Source organism: Lytechinus pictus, chromosome 10 (assembly GCF_037042905.1).
Source record: "Lytechinus pictus isolate F3 Inbred chromosome 10, Lp3.0, whole genome shotgun sequence".
Taxonomy (NCBI): Eukaryota; Metazoa; Echinodermata; class Echinoidea; order Temnopleuroida; family Toxopneustidae; genus Lytechinus; species Lytechinus pictus.
This window is the reverse complement of record NC_087254.1, coordinates 18,367,402-18,389,774: the sequence shown is the minus strand read 5'-3', so window position 1 is coordinate 18,389,774 and position 22,373 is coordinate 18,367,402. Positions and strand designations below refer to the sequence as shown.

The 22,373-nt window shown below is 36.1% G+C and overlaps 1 protein-coding gene and 1 non-coding gene across 6 annotated transcripts in view; one reads left to right on the top strand and one right to left on the bottom strand.

The window, feature by feature from the left end:
* The first annotated feature begins 49 nt into the window (after positions 1-49).
* TRNAG-CCC (transfer RNA glycine (anticodon CCC)) lies at positions 50-120 on the top strand. Its single transcript has one exon. It is a non-coding gene; the product is annotated as a tRNA-Gly (tRNA).
* Positions 121-1,339: 1,219 nt separating this feature from the next.
* The window catches only part of LOC129269206 (diphthine methyltransferase-like), a 22,782-nt gene continuing 1,748 nt past the window's right edge, over positions 1,340-22,373 (bottom strand). For 2 of the 5 annotated variants that reach the window (XM_064105488.1, XM_064105486.1), the window contains exons 2-10: positions 18,350-18,523; positions 10,063-10,214; positions 9,075-9,162; positions 8,346-8,437; positions 8,011-8,174; positions 6,965-7,037; positions 5,413-5,478; positions 4,563-4,738; positions 2,633-4,185 (exon numbers count right to left, since the gene is read on the bottom strand). In XM_064105488.1, coding sequence (XP_063961558.1) covers positions 3,587-4,185; positions 4,563-4,738; positions 5,413-5,478; positions 6,965-7,037; positions 8,011-8,174; positions 8,346-8,437; positions 9,075-9,162; positions 10,063-10,214; positions 18,350-18,514 — 1,575 coding nt within the window. In that variant the 5' untranslated portion in view covers positions 18,515-18,523 and the 3' untranslated portion in view covers positions 2,633-3,586. Of the gene's footprint in view, positions 1,735-2,632; positions 4,186-4,562; positions 4,739-5,412; positions 5,479-6,964; positions 7,038-8,010; positions 8,175-8,345; positions 8,438-9,074; positions 9,163-10,062; positions 10,215-18,349; positions 18,524-22,373 lie in introns of those variants that run through there. The other 3 variants (XR_010294835.1, XR_010294836.1, XM_064105487.1) reach the window with 3 other exon arrangements.

Here is a 22,373-nt window from a genome sequence, read left to right as displayed (position 1 = left end):
TTAAGGTTGGTTCTATTTCACTTCTAAATACTCGACGGAAGTCGCGATAGCACTGCTAGTGTAATGGTATCATGCAAGATTCCCATTCTTGCGACCCGGGTTCGATTCCCGGGCAGTGCACTTTCTTTTATTTATCAGACTGATCATTTATAATTTACAATAGTAAAAAAAAAAAAAAAAGCCAAAAGTTACATTGGAAGCCAAAACTACTATATATTATTGGAAAGCTTTGAAGAATCAGAATACAACAATGTAAGTTTCAGTTTTCACAGCTAGGGATAATTTGCTTTATAACTGAACACTCAAATTAGTATGAGCTTCCCGAATTACAATGACATCATCCTATGTGGTTGGCATCGACATTACATGCATTTGTATGAACACAAGATTGATTATTTTATTGTTTTGCACATTATGAATTGGATATTTCATACAGAAAAAAAAACTGTGTAGAAACTGAAACAACATTCAGAGTACTTTCATTTCCTGCCAAAAGTTATTATACCAAAGTTCTAGCTAGAATTCATTTTTGGCAAAGTTTTATTTCCTGCTCATTTGGCACAGATATTCACCCATATCTGCATTAAGTTCACATTCACCTGACATGGCATTTGTGACCAAATAAGAGGCAAACCTAAAGAAGAAAGGTTATCACAAAAAATGTGGTGTGAAGCTGTTGGTTAACGTTGAATTAAACGCTAAATAATTCCAATGGCATTTCTTTTTGCATATAGTTTTAAAACATTGCAATTTGTGAGGGGGAAAACCAGAAAATAATGTGACTTTTCTACACGCAAACACATGTAATCACACCTGCATCCATTTTCAATGTTTACTATTTAAAACATTTCTAAAAGAAATACTCAGCTGGTAACTGAAACTGGCTTTGAAGTATTTTATAGCTTATTAGCTATCCACTGTTGTATAATCTATCAATTCAATTTTTCACTTCAGTCCAAGGTCTTTAAGGTCTAAAAGTTATTTCTCTCTGTAAGAATAATTGGATCTCTGCCACCTATATCTTGGAAGTGGTCAGGAGATTAAATATGTCATTGATAAATATTATATTTTAATCAGGAGCAGCGGAACAGAGGGGGGGGGGGGGCTTTAACCATGATGTCCAAAACTTGAAAATGACCATCAATTTGTGATTTTACACATGTTGAGTCCCCCCCCCCTCACTTTCAAACTCATTCCATGGCCCTTGTAGAACTGAAAATAATGTGGACTGAAGCTTAGTATAAATTACAATGGTCATTAGTTTTTTAGGTATACTGTATGTTTCTTCTGGTTACTGTCTAGCCCATTTACAGACTAAAGACAAAGTAGAATGAAAAACTTTATAACATAGGCCAACAAGATTTAATGTCTTTGTTCATTCGTCTGATATACATGACTTTATTTTTTCACTGTGGATAGGATACTTCACGTAGATTATATTGTTCCTTAAAGTCACGTTTAATTCCTATTTGCAGGAAGAATTTACTTGAATGTTCATATTAATCAGATTAATTATAAATGAAAGGACACTGTAATCACACTTGTCTACTTCCTACTGACAGATAAACACGAATAATTAGCTATGATCTTATCCTTTTTTTTTTCATTTTAAAATACATTTGATTTAGTTCTATCTTTTCCAGGATGGCTTTATCAGCAATATTCTTTTTTCCTAAGAGGCCTCGAAACATAACACAAATGGGCAAAAATATAAAGATTACATTGTAGTTTTGGCTTCCATAAATAGCACAAAGTACTTTAGGCCCGGGGGGGCCACTTCCATTCACGAGTGGATACCATGCGCGACCATGGGGTCTCGAAAAGCACCCTAAACACGTAATTTCCATATTCTGAAAATGCACCCCTTAACAAGTATTGGCGTGTGAAACCCTACCCTTAACAAGTATTGGAAACAAAACGATACTCTTGGCAAATATTCCCTGAAATGAACCCCTAAACAAGTACAGGAATGTTTTATTTTTACGGGTCCTTCGGTCGTCGGCTTTACCTTATTTGGTTTAGTACGACCCCACCTACACCTCGCGCAAATCGGACTCTAAACACGAAGTATTGGGGCAAAATGGACATCCTTTATAAAACATTTTGTTTTTGTTTATCATTCCCGCAAATTTGACCCTAAACACGTAATTTTCCTAGCGAAATAGACACCCTTTTTTCATTATTTTTGTGTTTTTGACACCCTTATCACGTTACGTACGTAACGTGCCCTATCGTGAAAAGGACATCCTTTTTACGTGTTTTTTTGGTCGCGCATGGTATCCACTCGTCAATGTAAGTGGCCCCCCCCCCCCCCCCCCCCCCGGGACTTTAGGCCATGACCGAGCCCTTTGAACCCAATTTTAGCCGCCATGTGTCATGTGAATTCACCTCAGCTAGAATTGAATTTTTGGGTTAGCCAATTTTGATCAGGTGATTAGTTAAGCTAAGCTCTTCTAGAGGTTTATCAATGTATATGTTTTGACAGAGCTTAAAAAATCCATATAAAATGCCCTCCCCCAAAACTAACAAATTTGAGGTGGCTGATGCTCATCTTTCCTACTACTGGAAAAAAATAGCAGTCTATAGGATTTAGAGTAATTATCTACCCTCTTGGGGCCTTTGTTTTTGTTTTATAAGAAAATATATTTTAAGTACATTCATAAAGAATGTTTCTTTCTCAAAATTTTACTTTTTTAATAAGTCAAATATTATCATTACCATTATCATGACTAAAGGTCAAGTCCATCCCAGAAAAATGTTGATTTGAATCAACGGAGAAAAATCAAACAAACATAACACTGAAAATTTCATTAAAATCGGATGTGAAATAGGAAAGTTTATTTTTCACAATTCAGTGACATGCAATGCAAGGGTCGATGATGCCCCTCACTCCCCATTTCTTTTGTTTTTTATTGTTTGAATTATACAACATTTCAATTCACTGAACAATAATTTGTTAAAACAATAGTATTTCCACATGTTCAGGGAGGTATAAAACTTCATAGGAAATGAGGAGAAATTTGAATATTTCATATTTCAGATAATAAAATACATAAGAAATAGTGAGTGACGTCATCAGTCCCCTCATTTGCATCCAGACCAGGATGTGCATATACCTGTTTTTGTGAAATTAAGTGAAACTTTAAAATGTCATTACTTTCTTATTTTACATCCGATTTTGATGAAATTTTCAGTGTTATGCTTCTTGTCATTTTCTTTTTTATCCAAATAAACTTTTATTTTGGGTGGACTTGTCCTTTAACGAAATAATTCAAGGAATAGCTAACGAAACACCACTTATTCAAGATCCAAAGGCTTACAAAGCTGATGTTGATTTGATAATTGTGAAAAGAATGAAATAATGCTATACTAGAGAAATAAATGAAAAACAAAACAGCACAAGAAAGATGAAAATAAAATTAATGAAAATGAATCAATAATGGAGTGGTGAGAGTGCAGCGCTTTGTAACAGAAAGGAAAAGGCGCTACATCGTAAGTCTATTGGATGGATGAGAGTGCAAGCATATGTGTAAGCATATATGCAAAGAACTACATCTAGTTCAACATTCATGCACGGGAACAAATGTCATGAATTTGTGTTTGAATCCCAGGACCAAAGGTGAAATTGGTGATCATAAAATGAGCATGTGCCAATTAATCTACTACATGGCTCTTCCGATGTATGACATGAATCTTTCGTATTTGTTTCAATTAAGGTCCTCATTTGGTCTACGCTTTCAACTAGCGATAAATCCTGAGTCATTTTTGATAAGTTGAACTCATCTTCTAAAAGTTCCGCTTTAGATGCCTGCATCTGTATCGAGTTTTGAAGAGGGTCACACGATTTTACACTGTCCTTATTTACTGGTGATCCTTTCTCATATGTTCTACTGTCAGGATGAGTACTAGTTAGTAGGGAAGCAGTAGGAGAAGATGAGGTAAAAGAGAGTGGTGACTCCATCTGTGAAATGGGTAATACTATGTCAGCTGGAGAGAGTTCTGAGCATGCAGCTTTATGAGATGTGGTGGGTATACTGTCTGTGTTGACTGGTGACCCTTTTGTAGGAGTGGGCAGTGTGTCCTGAGGTTGGGAATCAGCCTGAAGTGTTACCCTGCACCAGTCTGCTCCATAAGCAAGTGATCCATGTTCCATGTAAGAAGCAACAACTGACATAGACCCATTACCTGTATTAAGAAAATAACATGAAAAAGGGATATAAATGTACTACCAATTAATTTATACATACATTTGAAGCATAAATCATGAGCATTCTGTTTTATCAAGTAGATTCCTTTGAAGCCACGCTTGATGGCGCAAGGATGAAATATGTGAGGCATATGCTCCATTGGATTTTTCTTGCAGATTGCAGACAAAAGATTCCTGCCCCACTACAGACTTAAGTAACTGGCCAGTTAAAAGAAAACATGCTTCTTTATTTTTATAATTACATTTCGCTGCCTCTGGTTGGATAATATTAGCAGACACACTGCTCACTTTTAAAGGGGAAAATAAAGATATAATATTTTGATATGAAATGACTTTACTGCATACATTGACATACCATTATTTGCCTCATTACAGTCAATGATGTGGAAGCCATTATGCATACAGGCTGCTAGTAGAAGACTACCATCAATGGGGCACCATTTTAATCTCCAGACCCCACCCCCAACAGACAGCTCAGAGGTGGGGCATCTCATTTTCCGTGTATCCCACAAGAACACATTCTCATCGTAGCTGTGGATTGAAACAGCAATGCAAATATCAATACATTGAAAATCATAATTACAAATCATATACTTGATTATAAGAAGCACTAGATATATCATGATAAAACATTGTTTAATTATAAAAATTGAGTTTTATTATAAAATTTGAGTTTTAATAAAAAAGCAAGACAGCAGCATTTAAATCAAATCAACACCTTTGACAATTTTGATTACAAATCATATGATTAATGGTAGTTCCATTGTGATTTACTGTTTAAAAATTCACACACTATTCTAGAGTAAATTTTCACCTTGAATAATACAGTAAGACTGCAATGTTTAAATCAACACCTTTTAAAGAAGAACATAGCATGACTTATTGACTTCAAACTATCATCATAATTACAAATTATATATGGTTGATAATAAAAAAAAATCACACTGAAGTCCATTACAATTAATTGATAACAAATTAAATTACCTTATTAAATTGTAGATTTGAATTTAAGATTAATGAATGAAAGCAAATCCTCAAAATTCTGACAAAACATGGATCCAGATAAAATTAAATACTGACTGAAAATTTGTTATTTTATTCTGTCTCTCAGACTTCTGTCATTATTTCTTTTTAATTCCCTGTGTCTTTTCTTCTTGAGGGAGATTTCGATAAAGAACCTCAGAGAGAAAATTGTCCAAACTTACCTTCCAGAAGCTAAGCAATACTCCTTGAACTGATTTGAGTGAATACTACAAACTCCCATTGTGTGTCTGGTGTAGAAGAAAATGACAGGAGAACAAAAGAAGAGAAAAACATTGATAATCACAAATTTTATATTTTCTCTTTATTTTGAAAGGGATGGAGGGAGGTGTGCATAAATATTCACTGTTTCTTTTTTATTTTCTCCTCCTCAAAGTATGCACATAAGTACCGTATGCATATAATCTTCTGCAGTAGCATACGCAGGATTTTCTGAAGGGGGAGTTCATTTCCTACCCCAAAAATATTGACAAGCAAATAAAATAAAAGAAAAGGAAAAAAAGGTCTTCATCACAAATTTAATGTTGTTTCGTACCTCCAAAAAAAAAGACAAGCAAAAAAAAGGGGGGGGGGGGTTGAATTCCAAAATTTAAGAGGGGGGGGGGTTGAACCCAACCCCTGTATAACCACCCGCCTGCATACACTACTGATCTAGCAAGAACAATACAGAACAAGGTAGTTCACGAACCACGAGTATCGCTTGATTTCGCAATCAATAAATTATACAATATGATCTTTTGACCCCTATATATATGACCTTTGACCTTGACCTCCAGAACGAGCGTGTGGTACTATAGCCAATGATTACTTGTACCAAGTATAAAGAAAATTGATGCAGATATAAATAAATGAGAGCAAGTTGAACATGAACTTGAAAAGGATGGACATAACCACATATCATTTGACCTTTTGACCCCTAGATGACCCCATCATCCTCAACAAAACACGTGCCGTATTACCCAAAGATTGTTTGTACCAAGTGTAAACATAATTGATGCAGAAATAAAGAAATGAGAGCAGTTTGAAAAAAAAATGACCTTTTGACCCCTAGATGACCTTTGACCCATCATCCTCAACAATACACACATGGAACTACCCAAGGATCCATTGGACTAAGTGTGATCAAAATAGATGCAGAAATAACGAAATGAGAGCAGGTTGAACAAAAACTTTTAAAAAGGATAAACATGACCTCACATCATTTGACCTTTTGACCCCTAGATGACCTTCGACCCCATCATTCTCATAGACTCACATGTGGTATTACCCAAGGATCATATGTAGAAAGTATGAGCATAATTGATGCACAAATAGAAGAAATGAGAGCAGGTTTAAAAAAAACTTTGATATTTTGGAACAGACTAACAGGAAAAGCGATTACTAGGTCTTTGCAGAACTTGTTCAGGCGAAACAAAAATGGCCCAAAAGCAGGCATGGATCGGGACCTTCACAAGCACTTTTAACAATCAATTTTCAAATCACATCACCAAAATTAAAATGAAGCTGGTACCTGGGTGAATCTCATCAAGGAATCTATCAACCCCACAGATTACTAGTATCCTGTATGGCATACCAAAAGTAATTACCCAATAATGCTTCAAATATCACAATGTTTAATTACATAAAACAGGGAACAACAAAAAACATTCAATACAATACTGCAGAGTAATAACAGACTATGGGCAATGCATTATTTGTTCATATCAGATCTAGTACCTTTTGCTAGTAAACAAAGGCTGCTGACAATCAGTCCTTATATCCCATCCTTTGAACTTGCAGTCGTCACCTCCTGGGAAAATAAATAGTTTGTAATTTATGCATCACATAAAAAAAGAATGTCTCAGGCGCCATGAGAACAAAATAGCTAAATGTGTCTGAGAAACAAGAAAAAAAAGGAGCTCAAGATGAAAGAATGAGAGATGTATCAACACAAAAGGATTAAAAAAGAAAAAAAGAGTGCACAATACAGGATTGAAAATCTATTAACAAGAAACCTTCCAGCCTCCCAAAGCTCTAAACTATTTACATAATAATCGTAATATAGGATTTGTATAGCGCACGTATCCACTTTGTTAGTCTACGCTAGTCTACCGATTCTGGGGAGCGTTTCATGAAAGGACTTGTCAGACAATTTATCAGACGTTTCCTGCTTTATCCGACAGTTACCATAGTAACAGTGCCTCTCGGCCAATCAGAATCAAGGAAAATTGTCAGATCTGACAACTTGACAGAAAAAATGATAATGAAACTCTCCCCTGGTGCTCAATTTCTTGAGGAATTACTTCCCACCAGTACCCATTTACCTCACCTGTTTTGAGTGAAGCAAAATGTCGGTACATTCTTGCTGAAGGAAAACACACTATGGCTGGGAATTGAACCCCCATCCCTCAGATTGACAGAAAAGTCTTAACTACTAGACCATGATGCCCCCAAAGAAAGAGAAAATGTTATAACCTGATGGGGGCCCTAGAATCCGAAGTCAAAATATGTATATTCATACATATTCTTCATAATGTAACAAAGCATCCTATCTTAGCATCCCTTGAGACCATGACAAGTCATATAGAGCACTCCCCAAAACAGACATTTTGGAGGACAAAAAATAAACATTTGTGCAGCAACCGTGATAAATTGTGTTATGGTATAATGCTGATGTTTTAAATTGTTATGCCCACCAATGTGACATATCTAAGATTGTCTATAGATTATTTAGGGTTCTTTTCCTTCTGATCTAGCTGATTTTTTTTTCTCACAATATCTACCTGAGTAAACAATAGATGGAGACCAGTAATTGAATGCTGTAATCCATGCTTCAAAGCCATGTGCTAACCACTGCTGCTGGACCATGAATGACGAGGCGCCCTCTTGTGGTGTGCATAGAGACAGTCTTCCCATTGAGTCACTGCAGATGATACTGGGTTTGCTACTGTATGACCAAAAACAACAATTACAGAGTTAATCAAATAACTTCAGAAATTATTTTATGAATAAATACAATTTAGAAATGGTAGGGGAAAAATAAATTATAATAAATAAAAGTAATAAGCTTTTAACAGAAATAAAAAGGTAAAAATAAAAACAACAAACACTTGAATACCTGGCATATTTTCCAGTTGACCAGTCAAGACTCAGACCAAGACATTCTTCTCCAAGATTGGTTTTTGAAGTAGGTTCTAGATACCTATCTACCTGATAAAAAGAAAAGTCAGTCATCATAGTTAAGACAAACAGACATTACCAATTAATAAGGGAATGAAGATAACAGGATTCCTTTTTTATTTTGCAAGATATCAAAAGCCTCTATGATTTCACTTTTAAACAATTATTCTTATTCTTGGTCATGTTTCTTTCAAACTGTTTCCGTTCTTTATTTTATTTATTTCATGATAATAATATTCTTTATTTCATGACAATGATAATAATCATATAAAAGTAATAGTAGTGATGATGATGATAACAATAATAATGATAATAATAATGTTAATAATTATTATAACAATATTTGAATGATAATAAGTATGATAAGTATTCTGGACGACTCAAACTTTTGCAAATGTTTTATTGTATCTGCTTCATACCTGAGTAACTTATTTGTTTCTTCGTTTTATTTTGTTCATGCATGTCTAATGTAATATTACACCAGTGGAAAAAAAAAATCTTTGTAATCATGTTTGCGAAGACAAAATAAATATCTTGTATCTTGTATTTTTAATCCCCGAAAGCCCCTGTCCCTGCCCCTACTTCATACGAATTATTCAATCAGGAGACAATGGATAGAGGGAGGAACATAATACTGAAGAAGGGTAAGAAGGATTTAGTTTATTACCTCTGTTGAATTCAGAGTGAAAAGCTGTAGATCCCCTTCAGCATCTACTATTCCAAGATGTGTTGTTGTATCAGTCAAATGTTGGTTCCTTGAAGAAAAAAAGAATGAATGACTAAATGAACCAATCACCAAGATTTGTGATCCTCCTGAGAAAATTTAGCACTGCAAAATAATTAGATATCTCAAACACATTGCATGTTTTGATCTTTTCCATTCTAATCAATTTATTCAACTTCATTATCAACTTTCACTGTGTTTAACTTTATGGCAGATTTTATTTGATATCTGACCTTAAAATATGGCACTATATTTGTATAGTAAGGTCCCGGTGGGGGGGCACTTACATTACCGAGTGGATACCATGCGCGACCAGAAAAACATGTAAAAAGGATGTGTTTTTCAAGATAGGGCACGTTACGTACGTAATGTAATAAGGGTGTCAAAAACACTAAAATAATTTAAAAAGGTATCTCTTTTCGTTAGGAAAGCTACGTGTTTAGGGTCAAATTTGCAAGGGTGTAAAAAAAATAAGACTAAAATGTTTTATAAAAAATGTACTTTTTGCCCCAAGAGTCAACACTATACGTGTTTAGAGTACGATTTGCGCGAGATGTGGGAGGTGGTACTAAACCCAATGGTGTAGGTACCGACGACCGAGACATAACAATAAAAATATTGCTTTACTTGTTCAGGGGGTCATTCAGGGAATACTTGCCAAGAGTATCGTTTTGTTTCGGGTAGGGTTTCACATCGCCAATACTTAAGGGGTGCATTTTCAGAATATTGAAAATTGATAAGGGTTTAGGGTGCTTTTCGTGACCCTTGGTCGCGCATGGTATCTACTTGTCAATGGAAGTGGCCCCCCGGGAGTAAGGTTTCACTATCAACATCTCAAAATTATTTCCATTTAAAATAAAATACTATGAATTTCGCCCAGAACCTTATCCTTGAATTGTACAATTATTCCTAATACTATCTTTATTCTTACCATTTCATATCTAAGATTCCAGGCATATCAATCTTCTGGACTTCTTTTAAGCTTTTCTTAACATCTTGTGATGATCTCTCTTGCAACCGGTAGAGCTGAAGCTGCCCTTTTCTTGAACTCTTATTTTTCTCTCCAGCCTCATTTTCAGAATCCTATGTTGGAGAGTGAAATATTAATGATGATTAAAAGGAGCTAAAATCAAAACATTTGGGGGAAAAAGCCAGTGGCCCCTAGGGTAAACATTTACAATTTATAGTTATAAAATAATACACTTTAACCCTATGTGGCTTGCTACAGACTTTAATTAGCATTAGGGCCTATAATTGATTGGTGGAAATTATCTGTAATTTTTTTGTTAAAAGTGTTAGAATGTGGAATGAATATCAAGTCATATCCAATATGAGTGGGTGCAGCCATACAGGAGAGGGAATAGATAGATAGATAGATAGATAGATAGATATATAGATAGATAGATAGATAGATAGATAGATAGATAGATAGATAGATAGATAGATAGATAGATAGATAGATAGATAGATAGATAGATAGATAGATAGATAGATAGATAGATAGATAGATAGATATGTAGTGACCAAACTAATTTATTAATTTTTTTGTTTGATTTATCTATTTTTGACCACCCTACGACCAATTCGGGTGTGGTTAAATTGTATCACAGACCGCGAAACCTAATCACTTTTGGGTCACGTGGGTCTAGTGTCATCCCGCCGAGGAAAAATAGTCCTCCCCTTTATTATTTTAAAAAACATGTATTATGATACAATTGTTGGACATAGATGCATGAATATAAATATGCACATATATATTACACATGAATATCGATTTAAATTAATATTCACTATAGCATATCATATTTTGATGCATTAAAGTGTGACGTCATAAATGCGGAGATATATTCGGCAAGGCCCGGTAGCTGGGCAGTGACATTATCCCGCGCACAACTCAAAACGAAGTCGTCGCGGCTTGTTGACCATTTTAGAAGCTGCACATTAGCTTTTGACTGTAGATTTGCAGTTGTTATTTACCAGGTATACGGGACTACTCTGCGATTGCCTGGACAGTTCATAGCAAGCAAGCAGGTTGAAGTGGATCCAGGCAATTACGTGTCGCGTTTACGTCAGCACATGGCTGCGAATACAGCCACACCGACAAGGGCGAAGGACGGCCGAAGTTACGTTCCTCGAGGCCTACTAAAATGTTCGCACGTTTTCGTTAGAGTGGACCAAGCCCCCGAAGCTACCGCCATTTTGTTTAATCCATTAGAAGCTAAAATAAGCCCTCATTAATATTAATTTCGTACGATGCTCCCTCGTCAACTGTGGTTTTGTACGTGTATCAGACAATACGCACATCAGCGCAATGACAAAGGTCAACTTGGCAAATTCATTAATGTATTCATTTTGTTACGCGCTCGTGACGCGAAGGATTCAGCGAATCAAGCAAGCGCAAATCTGAGACGATACGTTGCGCTCTATAAAGTATCGATATCACTAAAAAACAAAGCATTGTTTGTATTGCGTCTTATAGGCCTATGCTAATTCTAAAAGGGAAGATGAAAAGAGTAGATCAAGTCTTGATTAGGTAAAGAGGTCTCCATTGCTTTTGCCATTCCCAAATTGTCACATGTTAAGATATACAGCAATCTTAGTTTTTAACAAATGTAAAGAATCAATATTAATTAATCAATATTAGGGGGGCCTACATTGCAAACTCTGCTTTTCAGTTGGCCCTCCATCCCTTTCAATTATTTATATTTCGATTTGATAATTGTCTATTGTAATTTTATAATGTTGTCAATTTTTGTATGTACTTCAAATGTGATTATATGTTACTTTGTCAATTGTATCATAATTGTAAATATGAAATTGAAAGTGGAAAATAAAATAATTGAATTGAAACTAGACTCTAAATAGCCGGCAGAGGCCGCCGAACGGATCAAAGGGGGCTGTTGCACTGACCCAAAAGTCTTGTTTTCTTTTTTTTCTAGGGGGGGGGGGGGCGGGTGGGGGCAGAACATGGTTATTACAATTTGATGGTAATTTTCACTGGTTGAGTATGGTTACTGAAAAAAATAACTGTCACCACTAATAGAGTACATTTCTTGTTACAAATTTCGAGAAGCAAAAAAAAAATCTTTTGTTCAAGGTATAATACGTAAGGGGCCGGCCCCCTCATGGATCCCCGTGCCTGTTTTCTTCATCTGGCGTCCGTTTCATAATGAATTACAGCTATTTAAACATCGCTGTTATTGTGATTACCGTGGTAACCTAGATTATGATTGGTTATAGCAGTTACCATCGTAGTTACCTACGATGGTAACGGCTATAACCAATCATAATTACCATACTTGTATCTCATGATGAAACGGGCCCCAGTTTATTATGTTTAATACGTTTCCTGTCCCCTTTATTCTCCAGCATTTCTTGCTCTGTTTTTCCATTTAATAATTTTCCCACTCACGTTCTTTTGGTGCCGCCTTTCTCCTACATATATTTCCTTCTTCTTTTCCCACTTGTTATCTGTCTCCTGGTTTTCCATAAATCTCATCTTATTTCTCTTCCACCCCTTTGTTCCTACTTTCCACCATTCATGCTCTCTTTATACCCCTCCCCCTCTAAATTATCTCTTCATATGTGCCCCTCCATTTCTTTCTCATCTCTTTTCAACCCCCTTCTCATCACTCTTTCTCTCGATCTCCATCTCATTTTGAATTTTGCCAATTCCAAATCCCTTTCATTTTAGCTCTGTACAAATACTATATGAATACAAATGAAAGACATGAAGGCATTTTCTGGTTAGTTGTGAATTTTATTAATAGCCAGAAAAAATATCACATTATCAGAGGATTTAGCCTTACTTTTTTTCTTAAGCGTATGTTAACACTTTGGATCGAACGAAAATGTTTTTTGTATGCAGGGGCAGCGATCCTGGGGGGCATAGTTCCCCCTACTTTTTGAAGCACTGAAAAGTGCCTTTAATTTATGTAAGAAAAATGCCCCCTCACGAACGTGTACTGTGTCCCTTTCACCTGACGAGAACCTGTTTTAGGTGTTACCAAGTGCTCTTCCTTGTATGCCAATTTTTACCAAAAAATGCCCCCCCGAACGTGTTTTGTGCCCTTTCATCTGAGGGCGCGTTTTATGTGTTAAAAAGTGCCCCCTCGCCTTCTTGTAAGTGCCCTAGCTTTCTCGAATGACTGCCCCCTTTTACCAAAGAAAAGTGCTCCTAAAGAACTTGTTCTGTGCCCCTTTCACCTGAGGACCCGTTTTATGGTCACCATGACGAGTGCCCTTTGAAACAAGAAAACAATAAGGAAATCCTTTGTGCATTAAGTTTAATAATTCATGTGAGTGGGGGTAGATAAGCAGTTTCGTACACTACAGATGGAGGGGGGGGGCTTGAAGGACTCTTGCCCCCCCCCCCCAAAAAAAAGGGTGAAATATATCATTCTGAATATTTTGTCGAAATCTATCACAAAATTGGATTTTCTTTTTTAAAATGTCAAAATTTTGCTCCCTCGCAACTTCTTAAAAATTTCTCATAATACAGCATTTTCCCTGTTCCCCCCCCCCCACTTTCAACTTCACTTCGCCGCTCCTATTTGTATGTTTATAGCTTCTCCTTTTGCAATCAGTTTTAATGAAAATCAACAGGAAATTTCATACTTCATGAATTTGGGGTTGTGATAATAATATTTAAAAAAATTTGACTTGAAAAAAAAAACCTTTTCCATCTTTATCAAGTGCTTCCTAAGCTAAGTCACTCTTCAATTTGTTGGATTTCTGGAATGAAAACATATGTTACACCAGTCCTGCAGATTGAAAAAATATAGAAAGAAAATCAATGAATTTAAATTAAAATTGTCATGATTTGTAAAACATAAATGTTTTAAGAAAAGTAAGACTATACATACCGGTAAATATATTTCTTCATCACATAACATAGGAAATCTTACTTCTACTAATTATAAACTTGTACTTCTACAAAGCATATCACTTAAACCTGTTCTATGCAGTTTACATACCACTCTCCATTATAACTACATGTACTCTATAAAAAAAAAGTCAGAGATTTCCTATAAATATGAATATATGAATTAACATATATAAATTATATATAATAGTCAGAATTAAAGTTGATATGTTTTGTTGCACAGAATATTTTGATCTGCGAATAAAAACGACACCTAACTATAATCTAAACACAGAATTGAAATGGTTTTTTCAAAGGCAGGTCTATTTGTTGCCTAAAAAATTGTGAAAACCCCCCATTATTAAAAATAATCACTAATTAACTCACTCATATAACTGCTGTAGGTTGTATTTCTCTTTGTGGTCCTATCACTGTTCTATTAGGCCTACTTCACCAAATGTTTATCATCATCAATCACCTCCATGGAAATTGTAGAGCTGCATCATCCTATTGGACAAAATGTAAAATAATAAGATTTAAAAAAGATTGTAAATATGAAATATGAATATCACACTAAAGAATGAATAAAATGAATTTTATAAAATATAAAACATGAAAAATAAATATTGCTTTGTTTATAAACAAATAGGAAATAAAAAGGCCATTTAAATAATAGTAGATCAAGGACATGACCTTATTTTATAAATTTGAACAAGGTACATAACTTTTGGCATTGGTTCTATTTTAGACTCGAGAGAGTCGAGAGCCTGTATATATAAGAAGTGTATATTCAGTATAGATCCTACCTCTTAGCAGTTGCTCAGGTTATTTTTATTTAATGTAAACATGGTTAACATTCATTTCAATGCATGTAATGTATCTGTAATTTTGTATGGGTTAGTATAACTTTTATACCTGGATGATAATCTGCAAAATGATGCATGCACTTATGATCATCATGTTTAACCATAGGTACCGGGTAGACCTCTACTGTTTTTCTTGTTCTTCAAACTCAACCTGTTTGTGAAAGAAAAGAGAGAACAATAAGTGTCAAGTGATCTCTTTCATGGCCGTATGTACACTGTTAAAAAAAAAACTGATTTTACAGAAAAAAAAACAAGATTTTGCAGAAAGCAATAACAATCATTCTGTAAATTCATAAAACAGGAATTTTTCTACAGAACAGGTCTGTTTAAAAAGGGGAAAATGGTGTTTTATTTAAGGAAATTTGTAAGGTTCCATACACCAAATACGAATTTCCTGTAATTTTACATGATATGATGTAAGATTATGCAATCTGGTAAAATTACAGGTGTTCTCGAGACTCTGCTGCAGGAACTTCTTTTATTTTAAGGATAAATTGTCTAACACTGTAGGGGGAGGGGTTTGGGTGGGAGCTGAAATGTGAAAACCTTCATTAAAAAAAAGAATTGCATGAAATCCAATTTAGAAAATGCAAAAACAGCCCTAAAAAAAGTTAGGCAATATTGGTTGCTTCGGGCCCTCGCTTTCTGAATTTCAGGTTTCTCTAAATTTTTCACATGTCTGCCCCCCCCAAAAAAAAAAAAATCAGCATCTTTTAATTCCGAATCTTAATTCATTTGATTTTAACAACATAATTTCATAATCTCATGCACTAGGTCTAGATCTATTTGTAAAAAAGTATAGATCTAGTCCAACCAGAATCAGTGCTTCGTGACAGCATTCATGTATCTAAATAAGGTCTAGATCTAGACTATCGATAGACTCTCGATCTATCTAGACCTAGAATGTAAAGCTAACCCTTCGATGACTTTACCTAGATGTAGAGCCTAGGCCTACCGGTATATCGATTTAGAAATTTTTGATGTCTGATTTAACCTTCATTGCCATTATTGACCGAGAGTAGATCTAGATCTCCTTGGTCCACTGACAGTCATACTCGTACATATGTAAATGTAGTCGTTTAGGCCCAGACCTACATCTAGGCCTAAAATTATAGACCTAGATCCTAAGCCCTGGGGGTACGTGTCGAGGGTTGGGAAAGTAAAAGTTAGATGACTAGATTTGAATTAGGTAGGCCTAGATCTACGTACAACTACAAGCATCGATGGATAAAAATAACATAAACTGATGAAGTAAAATTAAGAGGCAAGACTAGGCTCTGTTAACCATGTTAGAAATTAGATCTTGATCTATTGATAATAAGAGTAAGACAAACATGCAGAGCAGCATGTTATTTCTAATAGTATACCGAGTCTTATAAATAACAATAAGAATTAAAATGGGTGGGGGGGTAAATGCAGAAGAAGCCTGAAGTTATGCAAAATAAATTTGATATCTGAAACTGACGAGAATCTAGTGAGGATTGACACAATGATGACAGGCATATCTTCTTCCACACTCCGCTTCACAGTTTATTCCTGACTGAGTCTCGATCTACTGAAGATAGATGCAGATCTCCCTCTAGATCTATACGTTATACAGTGTACAAAAAGAAGCTTCATTCTTCTTGTTTTAATCAATCATGGGCTCCCGGCCCGAATTTCTCTCGATGCCCAGCCGGCTAGGAGCCCGTACAAAATACATGTGGTTGACACAGCGGCATAACCACTGAAAAGCAACATACAGGCTGCACTGGGCCGGGCGACGATGACAATCTAACTTCAATTTAAAAGACCAAATTCTGCTTTTCTTTAACAGAAGAATGATAGCAAACTCTCTAATTAGTTAAAGAAATAACCTAAGATCACAAAATACAGTGTGAAATGTGTAAATAGTCCACTGAATTAATGTGGTTATATCAATTTATACGTACTCACCGGAGTGTTCGTAGGTCCATTTTTGTGTGGAAAGAAAAGTTTCAGAATGAATAAATTAGATGACGTAATGAGGTCAAATGAATAATTAATTCTGTAACACGATACCACTAGTATCGATGACAAAGAATCGGGGAAATCGCGTATTAATGACGCTCCTAGCCAATGAAAAGGCCGGATTATGAATATCTTCATGCTCATGAATGTCAATGAGGGCTTATTTTTGTCTTCAAATGATCGCGGTAGGCGGAGCCTAATCTCATTTGTTTTGTGCTGAACGCGCACGCAGCTTTCGGTCTAGTAATATATTATAAGGTCTTTGGAGTGGACGCAGTGCGTAAGCCTTTGGAACAACCTTACAAAGGGCCATACAAGGTCGTAAAGCGCAATGAAAAATTCTATACGATCGAGCTTAAGGGGAAGCGCGACCGAGTTAGTATCGATCGTTTAAAGGCCGCGTATGTTGAGCAGCATGCTGCACCAGAGGAGGAAGTAGTCACCACCCCCAGCTCCTCGGTCCGTCAAACCAGATCTGGGAGGAAGGTCCATTTCCCCAAACGTTATATAGCCGCAGTCAGTAATTAAGTGGCTTTATAAGATACATTGATTGCGAAATAGTTTGCATTTTGGCATTATATGTAGTGATAGTATTGTATAATTATCGTAAACAAGTGATTTTTTTTAATGACTTGCTTACTACGGGGGGATTTAATGTAGTGACCAAACTAATTTATTAATTTTTTTGTTTGATTTATCTATTTTTGACCACCCTACGACCAATTCGGGTGTGGTTAAATTGTATCACAGACCGCGAAACCTAATCACTTTTGGGTCACGTGGGTCTAGTGTCATCCCGCCGAGGAAAAATAGTCCTCCCCTTTATTATTTTAAAAAACATGTATTATGATACAATTGTTGGACATAGATGCATGAATATAAATATGCACATATATATTACACATGAATATCGATTTAAATTAATATTCACTATAGCATATCATATTTTGATGCATTAAAGTGTGACGTCATAAATGCGGAGATATATTCGGCAAGGCCCGGTAGCTGGGCAGTGACATTATCCCGCGCACAACTCAAAACGAAGTCGTCGCGGCTTGTTGACCATTTTAGAAGCTGCACATTAGCTTTTGACTGTAGATTTGCAGTTGTTATTTACCAGCCGCTGATATAGAGGCTGTTGATTGTTCATGGCTGCTGACCATGGGCGCAGCTGACCAGGAGACATATATTCCTGGGACCTTATTATACTAGGGGGTTTTTCCCGTTTTTCCGTTTTTTCTACTGTTTATATTAAACACTACAACTCATCTGCCTGTCCCTCTCTCATCTGTCCTCTTGTCGCCCTTGATGAGTGAATGGTTGCGGCCGACTTCGGCCCCAACAGATAGATAGATAGATAGATAGATAGATAGATAGATAGATAGATAGATAGATAGATAGATAGATAGATAGATAGATAGATAGATAGATAGACAGACAGACAGACAGACAGACAGACAGAGTCACAGACAGACAGACAGATAGATAGATAGGCCTACCTGAGACGTGACTGTGCTAGAATCTTCTTGAAGTTGGTATGTCCCACAGACGACATATTCCTGCAGAGTTGGGGTTGGGCACCATTCTACAGAATCTGCATACAATCCAGTATCAATCTTACACTGTGTTCCAATGGAACTGAGTAGATTAACATCTTCACACATTACTGGTATCTTGTAAAAGAGCAACATGAAAACAAGAGAGTTTTATTTTTATTCACAAGTGGAATTTATACAGTGTTTTTTCTTCATTTAAGTGCTTTTAGAATTTTATCCATTAAAAAAAACTAGCTCTAGATGATCTAATACAATACAACATACTTTATCTAAAATAAATGGTTGATCTGATGAAATAGCATCATACCGGTAGCATAATGATCCAAGAGGGCCGGGCAAGAGGGGTCACAACCCTGGAGGGGAGGGGGGCCACTTCCATTGACGAGTGGATACTAGGCACGACCAAAAGCATCCTATATAGTATTTTGCATATTCTGAAAATGCACCCATTAGCAACTATTGGCGTGTGACACCGTACCCTTAACAAAGCGGTACCCTTGACAAGTTCCCTGAATTGACCCCCCCAAACAAGTACAGCGATACTTTAATTGTTGTCACGGACATCAACTTTACCTTTACTTACATTGGGTTTAGTACTGCCCAACCGGCCTCCCACACCTCGCTCAAATCGCACTCTAAACACGTAGTGTTGGGGCAAAAAGTACATCCAATATAAAGCATTTTAGCCTTTTTATAACCTCGCAAATTTGACCATAAACATGTAGCTTTTCTAGTGAAATATAGGCCTCCTATACCTTTTTTTTCAGTATTGTAATGTTTTTGAACCCCTTAATTACATTACATATGTATAAAGTGCCCAATCTTTAAAAAGAGATCCTTTTTAAGCGTTTCTTTGGTTGCAACTGTAGGCCTAGTGGTATCCACTTGTCAATGGAAGTCTTTGAGAACTGAGACAGTCGGCCTAACTTAAACAACAAACCCAGACCCAATTTTCTGACCAGCGCCTCTAACGTTAGGCCTACGGCTACTGACGCTAGTAGTAGTAGTAAGTTGGTACTGACTTGATATCGATCTAGACTAAGTTAGCCTCAGGGGCTTAAGCCTTTTTGCCTGTATTTCCTTCCTTTCTTCATATTACACATGGTGAACCGTAAACCTTCTCCACGTCCACGTTATTTCAAGTTTGGTTGAAAAAAAAATGGAAAAGGGGTAGGAAAAAGAGAGAGAAAATGTGAGAAAATAAAAGAAAACATATTGTAAAATTATTTGGACCTATACAGTATATAGATTACTCCCGGAGAAGTTAAAAAGACATCCATTTTGAGTGATCTTGCAGTGGAAGACGACCTGAAATTGATGACAGCCCCCATTAAAAAAATAACTTTGCGCCATTCCAGATTATGCATCAGAGTGCAATCGAATGACCCCCCAAAAAATGTTTCAAGGTGACAAGGTCAGTGTGGCTTGCCATAAACGCATTTTCTCTCAATGACGACGGTGTGCATTGTGTGCAAAGAAGATCATGCATACGTAGCACATGTCTGGACTGGAGGTGTCTTTCCAAGGACCATTCTTTGTATCGCCCAAACCGGCTTGCCTTTGTGAAACAGTTGAGCGATATCTCGTTCTTATTATAACCTGGCTCTTAATAATTTAAATCATTTTTTTAAATTAAAAATAGAGATTGAAAATGAAAATTTTCTTGCCATATCAAAGTGTGTGCTCTATGCATGATAACCCAGAATCCAGGGCTCGGTGTAAAAATGGCAGAGGTAATAATGGCAGAGGTAAAAATGGCAGAGGTAAAAATGGCAGAGGTAAAAATGGCAGAGGTAAAAATGGCAGAGGTAAAAATGGCAGAGGTCATAATGGCAGAGGTAAAAATGGCAAAGGTAAAAATGGCAGAGGTAAAAATGGCAGAGGTCATAATGGTAGAGTTAAAAAATGGTTTTAAAACCCCATGCAAAAAAATATCAAAAAGCCCCCGCATGTAAGCCCTACATAGATTAACTAAGAAAGGTTCTAAGAAAATAAAAATAATGGAAAGGGTAACATTTTAAAATCATAGATAGATCGTCTGCACAAAATTGATAATCTTTTGGTTGGAATATCTTATTTTTTCTGGACTCTCATGGACAGCCTTCTCATGTCAAATCGCTGTATTAATATTCAAATTTGAAGCACACTCTAGATCGCAATTGTACTTAATTCATTAAAGGAGGAAATTCAACCTCACATAAAATTCATTGTAGAATAGCAGAAAAAAAATAAAATGATATTGGTGAGGGTTTTAGGAAATCCATCAAATATTAAAAAAGCTATACTTTTATATTTTAATGATGACGTCATTTGCGAGCAGTTTTCCCATATTTGGTGTATAAAAAATACTAATGAAATGTAATTTTCTAGAAAAAAAATCAAAATGGTTTTTATTGTATATCTTCAGTATATATCAAGAGACAAATCATTTCACTTACGCCCCTGACATATTTTTTAAAAACAATTATGAACCATTTTGTAGTGCATAAAATGTCATGGGGCAGCTTTCCATATATTATGACGTCACACCCTAAAACTTAAACTTCTAATAACTTTCTTGATCTTTTATGGATTTTTTCTCAAACCTTCACCAATATATTTTCTGCTATTTTTATCATTCATTAGGGCGAACTATGTCTTCAAAACAGCCCCCATGCAGAGAATGGCACCTATTATAACCTATATAAGAAACACCCATAAATTTGAATCCCTAATTCGCTACACATTTCAAAATTCATGTGGTAACAGTTACCATACACTAGTTTGGGAACCTGACATCCACTTGGAATATAGCTGCAATGAGGTATTGCTCTAAAGACTGAACAATAATCGTATCATTTCCATTTAACGTATCACATTAATCAGGGGCGGATCCAGGATTTTCCAAAAGGGGGGGGGGGCACATTTTCCTAAAATGACACGCAAAAAAGTTTTCCACCTACAACTTAAGGTAATTCGTCCACAAAAATAATTAGCAAGCAGAAAAGGGCCTCGCTTTAAAAAGGGGGCACACTTGAGTTAGAACTGCATATTTGCTAAGATTTTAATTGTACATCTCAAGGGGGGGGGCACGGGCCGGCTGTGCCCCATGGATCCGCCAGTGACATGAATATCTATTCATCATGATGTGGAAATAAAGAAAATTACCTTTATTACAGAATGTTCAGTTATTTTTTGTTATCCAGGTTAAACTATGAAAGTAGTTCAAAGTAAACCCGAACTTGTTCGTTTCGGAGGGTTAATGGCTGCACACATTGGTGTTTACATTTTAAAAAATCGTTGGGTTTGCATGTGACACGCTGTTCTGCTTACGAACTTAAGATCCTTTCATCAGTCACTAATTGAAATCATTTTGGCAAGAAAATGGTTGAGTTTAGTCATCTAAATGACAAAGTATAGACCTAAAATGACAAAAAACAACATAATATTTAATCAGTTCTTATAGCCCATTTCGTCGACAAGAGTCCGGTCAAGGATAATAATTATTGTGACGTAGCCTATCTTTATCATCTTTACCTCTGCCATTTTTACCTATGTCATTATACCTCTGCCATTTTTACCTCTGCCATTTTTACCTCTGCCATTATTACCTCTGCCATTTTTACCTCTGCCATTTTTACCTCTGCCATTTTTGCCTCTGCCATTTTTGCCTCTGCCATTTTTACCTCTGCCATTTTTACCTCTGCCATTTTTACCTCTGCCATTATTACCTCTGCCATTTTTACCTGGCACCGAATCCAGATTAAATAATTAGGCCAAATCGTGGTTTCGGGAACCACTCGTCGATTTCTATGTACGCGCACCAGTACCAAAACTAAAAGCTTCAGTCTCTGTATTTTTTTGGTTGTTCCACTGATTTGCGTTGGCTCACTCAATGGGGATGATAGTACTGCGCCTGCGGCAGCCCGAACACAATTAACTTAAAGACGTGTCGAGGTCCCCGGGGCAAGATAAAGCGGTCTCTGTT